We start from the raw sequence: 12,867 nt of genomic DNA on the forward strand, positions 1-12,867 counted from the left end.
GGAAACAGCTCAAAGACACACTCTGGCCCCACTCCAGGTGGGCGGCACTGAGACAACTCGATTCCGCCCCCTTCCCAGGGAGTGACCGCTGCTGATAACTGGGAGGGACCCCGACCACTGCTAATGGATTTGCTTATCTGCGTCTGTCTGTCCGGTGATCAGGCTGCTTATCTTTTTAATTTAGATAGGACTGCGCTTCAGGGGTTGCCTTATGAATTTGAACTTGGCTGCAGTCCTGGGACAACTTTTCATGGCAGTAAATCCGTCATCCTTTCCCTTACTGGTTGACATTTTAGCTTACGGGTTTTCCTTTTCTAAAAAGGCAAAATCTACTACTTTCCTGTTTCACTCACCCTTAGCACACTTTCCACCCAAACAAAGAAATCCTTGCCACGCCTATAAAGAATCCCAGTTAAAGATCTAATTAGATGAAACTTAAAGATCTAATTAGATGAAATCTAGCAAGTTTAATTAGAAAAGCCAACTTCGCTTATAGTCCACAGACTTTTGTAGTCACATTTTTATAAGGAGCATGTTTTTATACATTACTTGTGTACTTTTTAAGCAATAAAAGATCATTTTAATGGCAATGTTACATGAATTTACAGTTCTTTTGCTATACTTGTGGGATAAGAACCAGTAAATGAGTGGTTTTTTTTAACCTTTAAAAATGAACCGGACACGCGCCCTGTGCCGTGACTTTTGTATTAAAGGGGCGGAAGTGCACATGGAATAAAGCTGGGCCCTAAGGAGAACAGGGCAAGGGGGTGCCAGGCAGAGTGAGAGCGCTGACAGGCATGCGGATGCCAGGCGGCTCATGGGAGAAAGTGAACAGAGAGAGGACACCTTAGAGAGCCCAGGACAAGGCATGAGGGCTGTCACGCAGCCTGAGGGAAAGCGGGCAAGCTCCAGTGGTGAGTCGTAAGTACCCACCTGCTTCCCGCCACCGCCTTTAACCGCCCCAGTCCGGCATGCACACACCTGGCAGGTACAGGCGGCTGACATTACCCTGGAGCAAAGATAAGGCCTTCCCCTTTCTCTAAAGACCACTGACAATCTCGGAGGTGGATCCAAGGTTCTAGTCATCAGTGCTGTCACACAGTGACATTCCCACTCCAGCGGCTGGGCAGCCTCGGCCTAACAACTGAGTTCCCACCTCACGTCCAGAGCACCAAGAATTCTCACTGGGGAAATGCCACCCTCCTCGCCCCCGATGCGTGGACCTCCTTTCTCAATGATGACCAGACAAGCGAATATCACCAAGATGTTAGCTGATCCAGCAGCCGAGAGAGACCAAGATACACAGACGTGAAAAATCCTGGTGGAAACAGACAAACGGGTGTATAGTAGAAAATTTGACTCAGATTGAAGATAGAAAAGCAGAAGAGGGTGCTTTGGAAAAAAAGGGAATAATCAAAATAATCAGAGAAGCAATTAGAGACTTAAAATGAAAGCCGAAATAAAATATTGAAAAGAATCATCATAAGATAAAATATAGGCAATCTCCCAGAGCACAGGATTAAAGAAGAGAAAGCAAGCCCATAAAACCCACGAGTCCAGCGCCAGGTGGAGGCCCAGGACGAGAGGAAGAGGCTGGCCACTTCCCCATCTTCGCATCGCTCATTCCCAGGGGAGCTCTGACGGAAGCCCCCGGGACTCACCACGCAAGACTAGGGGCCGGTACACTCACGAAGAGTTGAGGGTGGCCAGAAAATGACCAACGACTGCCGCCTTCTTACTGTGGCCTGATCGCGCCCAGGAAGCCAGGACCACACAGCCCCCGTCCCTCCGGGAGGGGGAACGTGGGGAGCGTCTGTGGGAGTGGACCTTAAGGGTGTGGCGTCCTGGGGAAGGAACGTCGCGCTGGGTCGGGCTGCAGGTGCTGACGTGGGCCCACCAGGCAGAGATTCTGAATTCAGCGTTTTAACTCGAGGGGGTGAGAAAGGGACCGAACAGTTTGGTCAGCGGAACCGTTGGCTCAATGGGCTCGACGACAGAATAGAGGAAGGGGCCCGCAGGCGTGGGGGTCTTCCTCCCTCTCATGTCCCCTTCTCATCTCTAACATAAGATGCGCTAACAGTAGTTAACTTTACATCGCGGAACCTAAGTTCCGGGACCAAAGGAGAAAAGGGATGTCGCCCGAGGCCTCTGCCGGCCCTTCGGGGTGCGGTCGGGGTGCGGTCAGGGCGCCTCGGCTGCCTGAAGGGCGAGTGGCTTCGTTATTGCCTTTATCTGAAATTAAGTACAGCTTGAGGAGAAGGGTACAAGACAAGGAGTAGACTGTGCCCTGTGTGTCACCTGACTAGGCTACGGTCCCCAGTTATTCAAACATTAATCTAGGTATTGTTTGAAGGTTTCCGGTAGCTCTGACAGTCCATAATCAGACTTCCGGTTTCAGCTCTGACATGTAAAGAGCTTAAAAGTCGTCACTTCCATTCTTACTGCTGAAGAAACTGAAAAATCCATGACTTTCCTCGGACCTGTCAAAGGACTGAGGTCGTGGGGCAAACTGGCGCCCTGAAATCTGGAGATGCGCGAATGCAGAGAACCACAGTGAAGACCTGCTTCCTTGGGGCAGAAACCTCGGAAACCACAAGCAGACAGGAGCACTTACGTGGCGATCCTGACGGATGCTGGCGGCCGCGTGGACTGGTCTGAGCGAGAAGCTTCCGGGCGGCAGTCTCGGCGGGAAGGGAGAGGGGCGCGCTTTCGTGGGCACTCCCAGCATCCTACCAGCTCTCAAGGTTAAGAGCCACGAAAAAAAATCCCCGCGCAGCTCTGGCAATAACCATCGTGAAATACACCCCGATCTTTCTCCACAAGAAAAGCCTTTTCCAAAGCCTTAGCCACCTAGAGGGAAAGAAACCGGTTAAATGAGTGACATCACCAGCAGGGGGCGCTAACTTGTCCCCCAGCCAAAGAACTTTTTAAATAACGCCAATGAGTTAACATTACGGGCATCTGAAATAAATTACTTTTTTGCATGACAAGCTCCAGCCTAGTCACCAGTCTCCTCCCTTATCCAATGGCTATTTTAACCTGACTTCCCTCCAAGGGTCTTCAGTTTTAAAGGGACAGACTCTGGCATCAATAATTCTTAAAGAGATGCCTGCTCAGTAAGCTGGTCTTGCTTTCTCTGAGGATGTACATAGGTGCACAAGCGTTTTTAGATATTAATCGTTTTTATGTTTTTCTCGAAATGAAATAATCTTCTATTATGTTTCAAAGATAAAATCACATTAGCATTTTCAGGAGTAAACTTTATTACTAGGGCTTTAAAATGCATGTAAGAAAACTGTAGTAGTACCTGCACGTAAATATGGGGATTGAAGGAAAAGGAATTCTTAGGAAAATTCTGTCCTACCTAGAGTATCTCTTATGCTCCCTCTGCTGGCTACCATTTAAATAAAGTAGAAAAAAAATATAAACCTTTTCTCTTCCAGGAGGTGACAGTACGTGAGGACGCTGACAATGCTTCTGCTGAAACTGAACGGGAAATTCTCTCCAGGCAAGTCTAACTGACGACTGCCCCCCCTCCCCCACCGACGCTTCGGGACTTCCTAACAGACTGCGGGGGAGGGGGTAAAATAAGGGAAGTTCTTGTCAAGTCTGAATGTTGATCGAGTCAATATGCAAAAATACAAAAGCATTTAGTATAAAACAAAGCAACTATAGTTATCATTCAACGCTAAAAAATTAAGAATTTAAATATATTTCACAAACGTCACTAGAACAAAAAGCTTATACCACACTAATTAATCTATTAGTTTCAATATTAAGGTTTATTTTTTTTCCAGAGTGAGGTTAAGTAACAATTTAAATAATTATCAGGATGTATAAATGAACATCCGTTCAGATAAAACATTACTGCTTAAAAGTGGCTATCTAAGAAATATTTTGCACGTAATAAATATATTTTATGTTTAGGTTTACAGGCACCATCTTGAGAGCAGAAAGTGTTTTTTTTTTTTTTAACCAATAAATAAATTACATTCAAGAAAACAAGGTGTTTATATCTGAAGTATCATATATCCTTAAATGTTTTTCTTCATATAGCACCCAAACTTCCAAACCGTCTAGAAAGTATCTCCCAAAATATAACTCATACCTTCAGTCATAAAAATAAAGGCCAAGAAAAAAATCAATTTAAGACAAAATTTACAATTTATATTCTTAATTCCCCGTTCAATAAAATATCAATTGCCAATTTATTAAAAGTAAATGAACTGTATATATGCAATCCGTTAGTGCTGAAAATCTGAAATATATATTTTTAAAAGTCTTTCTCAAAGTATTTAAAATATTGCATCTCTGGTGGCAAACCTGAAAAATTACCCACTTTTTATGTCCCTAGTGTTCACCCTTCCATTCCCATCCCTACCCCTTGGCGCTTTAACAGCCATCCAGCTTTGCTTCCTTTTTGCTTTTCGGAAATACACTTACTTATGTCTCAAACACAAAACACTGACAATACCCCTTGGTTAACAAGGAGATCCCAGAACAGTCCAAGCCTACGGCTTTGCTCTCAAAGTGTGGCACAGGCTAAACGACAGGAAAAAACAGTCACTGGCCCTCCGTGACGCAGGCGGAGTGCTCCTGAGAGTCCATAGCTGTCTGAGAATTTGCTGCTGTAATCCTGAAGAAAGTCTCAGCACATTCTGCAGACAAATATCAGAGAATAAGTCTTTGATTGATAATTTTTCTATTTATTTCTGCCAAGGCGACTGAAAACACGAAAGCCTTTTCATCAGAGAGGTTAGCATAGATGTCAATTTCCTTTTCCTGTTTCTCTGTTAAAAGAAAAAGGGAAAGCTTAGTATACAGGTGGCAGATGCAGTAATTTGGCTAAAAATCTGAAAGCTTTCAAGTATTTACATGACAATATTACATATAATACAATGCACATTCAATGTCATAAAGTATTATGCTACTGAACTGAATTTTTAAAAATTATACAAAGGAGTTATTGAAGTGTCATGAACTCAATTCGAAAACTAAACAGAGACTCCATATTTCTTTACAGTCCAACATCCACATCAAATCCGTAAGAATCTCACATTTCTTTCTCCCCACTAGTATGAGCCAGCTGTTTCCATCAAAATGAATTTTCTCACCCTCACAATGGTCCCTTCTGAACATTGCTGGTGCCTTTATGAATATATTAACTTCTTCACCTTGGCCCTGCTACCGAAAATAAGAATAACCAACATTTTCCCCCTCCCGATTACAAATGTAATCTAAGTTCTTGGTAGAAAATTTTTTAAATACAGAAAAATAAGAGAACACCTATCTCATAAGTCAGCTAAAATCATAATCAACATCTTTGTGTACCTTCTTTCAAATTCTTCTTTCAGGCTCTACTATGATTCTGCTTTTGTCCATTTGTTTTGCTTCGCGTTGACTTTTTAATCAAATTTAAACCTGCACATAGCTTAGAGTCAAATCATTTTTACAAAACTTATCACCAAAACCCCCCTGCACATTTCCTACTCTCCAGCTGCAATGCCTTTTTTTTTCAGATGTTCCTTTTTGGTTTTACCTATCTCTAAAGTAATATTTTTACATGATGCTACTTCTTGGTTTTTGGTTTTAGGCACTGTCAACTGACTTTCCACCGGGGAACACTAGGATTTTACCCCCATCGCACTCTTCGCTCGCATCTTCCCATTATACTTGTGTCACAATACTGGTGAGATTAGTATTTAAATGCGTACATTATTCTATGTAAATGATTTCACTTTCTTTTTTCGTCTGCTTAGTTTCACTACTAATTGAACCCGAACTCTCTTCCAGTTGTACAAATCTTTCAGAATGTTTGTGCATATTATTCTATCCACTGTATCTTCCTGAAGGACTCTCTCCAGGTCTGGTCCGCTCCCATCTGGAACGGCTGGAGAGTCTCCTCATGTCCCAGGACTGTGTCCCAGATCCCAGGACACCTTCTCGGTTTACATCTTCATTCTGATGGCATGTAACTTGCAGTAGCTTCCTGAGAAAGGGAGCAAATTTTTGAGGCCCTGAATGTCCGAAAATGTCTCCAGTCCATCTTCACGCTAGTTCACAGTATGGCTGGCTAAGGACGCGCAGATTTCCTCTTAGTATTACGAAGGCAAAAACTGTCTTCCGACAACTGGTGCTACTGTTAAGAAAACCCGATACCCTTTTTAGTAGTTATTTTTTAAATTCCTGCTAAATTTACAGAGAGTGAAATACAAAGATCTTAAATGTACAATTGGAGGCGTCATGACACACACCCACGTGACCCACGTCACAATCGGCACACAGGAAAGTTCTCGTGCTCCTTCCCAGGTGATCCCTCGCCACCGCGCCAAAAATGACTGTTCCGCTCCCGTCACCGCAGATTCACTCTGCCTGCTCGACTTCACGTAAACGGCATCATACAGTACGTACTGTTTTGTGTCCAGCTTCTTTGGTTCAACACGTTTTTTGAAATTCACTGACGCTACGCACGTATCAGTAGTTTGTTCTTTGCTAGGCAGGATTTCACTGTATTAATTCTAATACCATTTTGATTCTTTTCCCTGTCTTTATCTGAACACTTGAAGGATTGCTCTTTAAACAAAGAGATATAATTTACGATAATATGCTTGGGTATAACTGCTACTTCTAACCATCCACTGGGCTGGGAATTTAGCAGACCATTTCAACCGAGAAACTCAATGTCCTTCAGGTTTGGGAAATTTTCCTGAATTATTTCACTGACGACTTCCTTCTCCTCCATCGTCTACGTTCTTTTTCTACAATGCCAACTATTTATAGATGCTGACCTCAAACTGGTCCTCTAAATTTCTTACATTTCTCATTCTATTTTTTCATCTCTTTTCCTACTGCTCTATGTTCCGGTACATCTCTTCAATTTTGTCTGTAAGATTTCTGTTATGGTTTTTCATTTCTGAAAATCTTCCAGGTACTTTTTGACATCTGCAATTTCCTTTTAAATATCATCTTGTTCTTATTTCGTGACGACAATATCTTCTCTAAGAATATTTGTAATAGTCTTAATTTTTTCTTCTCCCTGCAGAAACTTGTTTTATCCAACTTTTTTTCTTCCGTTGATCTGGCCTCAGCCTTCCATACTAGACGTTTTCCTCCATGTACCTGGGTAATACTTAGTAGCATGCTCACACTCTAAGAGGGGCCAGAAGAGTGGAATGGCTCCTGCACATATGTGAACTTGACTGGGTGATGTGATGGGGCCGTTTCCTTGTGAAATCCTTAATGAAAGCTTTACTTTAGGCCTTTTGTCTCGGGCTCCTCAGAGTCCCTAGAGAAGATGCTTCTACTCTCTTACCTGGAAGATATAAAGCCGACCTGGAGAACTCAGGATTTACCATCCGATTTTCACCTAAGCTCCTTGACCTTAACAGAGTCTCCAGGCGGCAGGGAGGCCTGGAGTCCCCTAGCCCAGAGGCTGTTTTGTCTTACCTTTCTCAAAGGATAAACTTGGAGAGAGAGGAGGAGGAGGTAAACTGCCTTAATGAGCTATGAAAACGCGGACTTCCAAACAATCTTATTTTTAGCCTGACCTACACCACTACACTTCCAGACATAACTGATGCACAGATATCTCATCTTAAGGCAGTTGTGTAATAAAAAGCAGCTTCTTTCTCAGCTTTCCCCGAAGGAGCTTACGGTTTCATGAGTGTGCTAAAACAGTTATCATTTTCCAGAATTTTGCTGCTTCTCTCCTTTCTTGTCCCTGTGGGACTTTGCCATTTTAAAAAATATCCTTTTACTAGGATCTGGGGAGGGTGCAGAGCTAAATGTATTTATTCCATCCACCATCTTTAACTTTAATTCTACAGGTTCATTAATAGGATACTCAGAATTGCCCAATATATTTTAATCAGTTAAAATGTCACTACTACATTACTAAGATCCAGAATAATCATATATTCTTCCCACATATAAAATAAAGACTTATCTTAAACCAACCAAAAATTGTTAAGTTTAATGGTTTGTTTTTATGATTTTATAAAGATTATGTTGTTATCTAAATGTCTAATAGCTTTCCTTTTTCATTCTTTCTTCTTCCTATTCTTTTTTAAACTCCAGAAAATAATAAAGTCAATTAAATGCGGGTCGAGTTATACTTATTAAAATAAAGGTAAAGCCTGCTTCAGATTTTTCAAGTGACCTATGAGCAGGGAATCGATAAAAGCTGAATTGAACTAAATAGCGAGTCACAGTAAGCAGCATATCAAAGAAGTCTATTCCCAAATATACAGACACTGCAAAAGTCGTATTTTCTCTCCATACTATATTCAGAGAACATGGTCTGCCTCGAGGGTTAGCAAAATACGCCACCTGTTTTTATGAAGTCTAACTGGAACACGGCCATGCCCACTCATTTACATATTGTTTATGGCTGCTCTCCAGCTACAATGACCGAGCAGAGTAGCTGTGACACTGACTGTATGGCTCGTGAAGCCGAAAATACTTATCTGGCTCTTTACGGAAAAAGTTTGCTGACCATGTCCCCAAACCACTGCCCCCCAGTATACGTTAAAATATTTATTCTACAAAAACCGCTTTGAGCACTTTCCTGTTTGCATTAAAAGCAAATAAATTAAAAGCATAATTCACTCTAAAAATAGCTTTCTTAAAACTTTTCTATAATATACCGATTATTCCTGAAAAAAGTTTATAGCCAAATAAACGCTGATTTTTTCAGGTTAACATGAAATAAAAGCTCCAACCTGCGTCTGTGGAGCCCTCGCACAGCTATACGGAGTTCGCCCCGGACTAAAAGCCCGCGGCCGTCGGCCTCCCCGCCTCCCCGCCTCCCCGCCTCCCGCGCCCTGGACCAGCGACATTCCTTCTCCCTTCTCTGGGTGACGTTCCCTTGACTTCAACGGAAAAGAATGTTGTTTTCTGGGCCAAGCAGTATTTTCCTTTCTTCTTTTTTCTCTGCTGACTTTTCTTTACCCAGTTTCCTTTCTGAAACAGTCGCTAGCACGGATTTTCTGATCATCCCACCGTTACAGCAGCACGTACAAACTGAGAACATAACTCAAATTCTCTGGAAGAGCCCAGCGGCAGAAGGAAAGAGAAAAGCAGTCAAATGTCCCAAGGAATTAAGGAGCATCTAAGCACAGTCTGCACAGAATACAAACCCAGTGTAAACCGTATTCCTTTACCCACGCCACGTGAAGACGTCTTTACCTTGATAAAAGGGAGGAGCAGCTCTACCAGTGAAGTCATTTTCCCTAACGGTAGTAACTTTATTCAAATAAAAGCTCACAGAGCAGAGAGAAGCGAACAGGTAAAACATTCCCAATGTCTAAAAAGGAGAAATTTATATTTATGTTGAATACCTGGATACCTAAGACTGAATCCCTGAAAAAGCAAAGCATAACTCACAAATAACAAATTATAAATGCATTTCACTGAAGATGAATTATTTTGATAGAGGTTTTTAAAAAATTATAAAGAGCAATCGGCCCCTTTTTTCATTAACTACTGGCTTGAAAGCTTCAATTCGAAAAAGATATTTATGGGCATATGGGGATTCATTATACTATTCTCTCTACTCTCATGTAATCTTTGATATTTTCCATGATAAAAGTCTTTTTAAAGACGTATAAATCAAAGGAAAAGAGGAGCTCAGGTTTTAGTTAATGATTAAAAACAAATTACTGATAGACACACTCAGTATCAGAGGAAAAGGAGGTCTGTAAAGAGAAACATAAACACGTTTTTGGGCCTAGAAGAACTCACCTATCCAAAAGCTGCCTCTAAGCAAGGCGTGTACAATAAGCAATTTAAAAATTCACACTGAAGAATATTTCCAATAGTAAATTTTTAAAACTCACAGGATAACAGTTAGAAATAAGTCTTAACAGAACTCAGATTTCTCTTTTAAAAAAAAAAAAAGTACAACCATTTTAACAGGCTTCTCCAGAATGTCATATATCAATTATTACCTCTGAACTCTATCATCGGTGTACAGTAAGGTGAATTTTACCTAATTTAAGCCTTTAATTTTCCGATAAGAATTAAATTTCTATTCGTTTGTGTGTCTGTTTAACAAGCATCTACCACAGAGGAAACGCTTCCAAACTAAAACGTAAGTGGTAATCTTAAGTCCAGTAGTTCAATGCCTGCCAAACACTTTCTTCACTATTATCTAATTGAGATCTCAGAAAAATTTCAGACTTGGAAAAAAACTGCTTGGATGTATTCATACCTCTTTCTTCCTCATGTTTTTTGGCAGATGCGCTTTTAGGTCTTCCTCGTCCTCGTCTGATATGATCTGAATGGCTGTTACTTCGAGACCTCTTTCTGTTCTCTAAATCCTTACTTACTGTAGAATTTATCTTCTCTCTCCTAACTCTCTCTGTGCGCCTCCTCTTGGCCTCATGCTTGTTTTCTGTATGGATGAATAAAAGGGATATATTTTAGGGCTTAGCAAGAACTGTTTGCCCAAGTTCTCGCTGTCTTCGTTTTTCTTTCTGAATAGCACTAGAGTTTGCTGCCTGGCAAATCTTATAAAACTACCACCGTAATATCTATGCCCCTCGTATCCACACGGGAAAAAAAGAAATTCAACAGAATTCAAATGATCCACATTAACACATGAGGGAGAAAGAATCTTGTAACAGAAGACATTTATTTACTTGGCACCTTTAATTTCGGCCCTTACAAGTTTGCACAATTCCACAGCAAACTTTCTGCCTTCTTCTCTCTGTTTCCAAGTTACAAACGGTGAAGAATCGGAAAAGGGAAGCAATATTCCATTCCTTTTTGCCCCACCCAAATTTTATAGAAATGTCAAATATTCAGAAGCAAAACTGACCTTAGCCATAATAAACTAAGGTCACCAATTAAAAGCAAACAGAAAGCATCTGTAGAAAACATAAAAACGCTAGGAAGTTAGGAAGTAGTTTCCACTTTAGCCACAGATGAGGTCATTTCTGACATTCTAAGAGCATGTTGATCCCTAAATGGAATAGCAATAGGGAAACTTTACTCAATATGGGGATTTAATTACCACAAGAAGCCGGCCTCTCACTCCAAACGAATCAAAATGTTGAATAACGTAAGTTTTTTGAAAAAGTAAACAAAAAACAAAAAACAACAACTTGCTTTAATACATACCTGAACTCAAAAGTAAGATAGAGGATACCCCAGTAAAATCACAGTGGCAGAAAGGAAAATAAATAAGAAAATTCACATCCCTAAAACTAAAGAGAAGAATTTAGTGACGCTAATGTTAATAAGTTCTGATAACCCACTACCACTGGACCAACCTAAAGAGAACAATTTAAAAGATTGTAAATAAATGTTTCATAGGCTACTGTAAAATTTTTAAGTAAAATAGTAATAGTTATTTCCAAATACCATATCTTTAGAGAATGAATTAATTCCAGGTCTCAGGTTAGACACATAAGAGATGATACAAGAACGTTTAATTATTGCAGATTGCAAGAAAGTTATCAAAGACAACCAGGCCTTATTAAAAGACTCAAGGACTGACTTAAAGAGGCTGACCATTATAGGATAATCTGAGCATTGATAATGACTATAATAGATTGAAACACAGCAAATATACTTAGAGGCACAAGTACATGACATTAAATACAAAAGCAAAAGCTACTCGGCCACCACAGGAAGATGCTAAAGAACCGGCTCGCTATTTTTAAAACTTAAATAGAGAAAAAATACTGCATTTACTCTGCCTTTTTTATTCAAACTGTACCACTCACTGGATAACCAAAGACCAGATGAAGAGAAGTTTCTCATTTTAGAATTACTGCAGCTAAAAAATGAAGAAGGAATGATAAAATCGGAGTATCACCATTTTCAACCTGAAATGAACTAAATTATCTAAGTGCTTAATACCACATACAAAATACCACATACAAAAATTAACTCACAATGGATTGAAAACCTGAATGTAACAGCTAAAACTATAAAATACTTAGGGGGGAAAAAAAAAACAGGAGAAAAGCTTCGTGACACTGGAGTTGGCAATAATTACTTGGATATGAGACCAAAAATACCGGCAACGAAAGAAAAATTAAAAACTTTTGTATGTCAAAGGACACTATCAATAGAGTAAAAAGGCAGCTCATGAAATCGAAGAAAATATTTGTAAAAATATATCAGATAAGAGATTAACATCCAGAATAAAAAGAATTCCCACAACTGAACAACAATAAACAACTCAATTCAAAAGTGGGCAAAGAACCTGAGTAAGCATTTCTCCAAAGAAGACAGACGGATGGCCAATAAACACGTCACGAGATGTTCAGCATCCTTAATCGTTAGGAAAATGCAAATCTAAATCACAAAATATCACTTCACACCCATGAGGATGGCTATTATCAAAAGCACGGCAAATCAGCAGTGTTGGTGAGACGGTGAAGAAAGTAGGACCTTTGTGCATTGCTGGTGGGCAGGTAAAATGCTGCAGCCGCTGTGGAGAACATGGCAATGCCTCAAAAAATGAAACGAGATTACCACATGATCAGCAATTCCATTTCTGGGCATATAAGCAACAGAAATGAAAACCGGGAATCGAACAGATACCTGCACAGCCATGTTCACAGCAGCATTACTCACAAAGCCAAAAGGAGGAAGTAACTCAAGCGTCCATCGATGTGTGAATAAATAAAATGTGGTATAAACATACAACAGACTATTGTTCAGGAAGGAAATTCTGACGCATGCTACAACACAGATGAACTCTGAAGACATTATGCTAACTGGAATAAGCCAGATCCGAACGGTCAGATATTGTATGGTTCCGCTTACAGGAGGTAACCGCCACAGTCAAGTTCACAGGCACAGAAAGAGAACAGCGTTTGCCTAGCACGGGGCGGGAGAAGCAAGAGGAGTGTT

At 40.6% G+C, this 12,867-nt stretch overlaps 1 protein-coding gene across 1 annotated transcript in view; it reads right to left on the minus strand.

Annotated features, from left to right (window-relative positions):
- Positions 1 to 3,761: 3,761 nt before the first annotated feature.
- Positions 3,762 to 12,867, minus strand: part of CUNH16orf87 (chromosome unknown C16orf87 homolog) — a gene marked incomplete at its 5' end in the record, with an annotated part of 17,842 nt that continues 8,736 nt past the window's right edge. Inside the window, 2 exons of the mRNA XM_023519646.1 lie at positions 3,762 to 4,790; positions 10,211 to 10,393. Of these exons, the coding sequence (XP_023375414.1) occupies positions 4,672 to 4,790; positions 10,211 to 10,393 (302 nt within the window). The remainder of the gene's footprint in view (positions 4,791 to 10,210; positions 10,394 to 12,867) is intronic.

The sequence above is a fragment of the Pteropus vampyrus genome, unplaced genomic scaffold (assembly GCF_000151845.1).
Source record: "Pteropus vampyrus isolate Shadow unplaced genomic scaffold, Pvam_2.0 Scaffold228, whole genome shotgun sequence".
Lineage (NCBI taxonomy): Eukaryota > Metazoa > Chordata > Mammalia > Chiroptera > Pteropodidae > Pteropus > Pteropus vampyrus.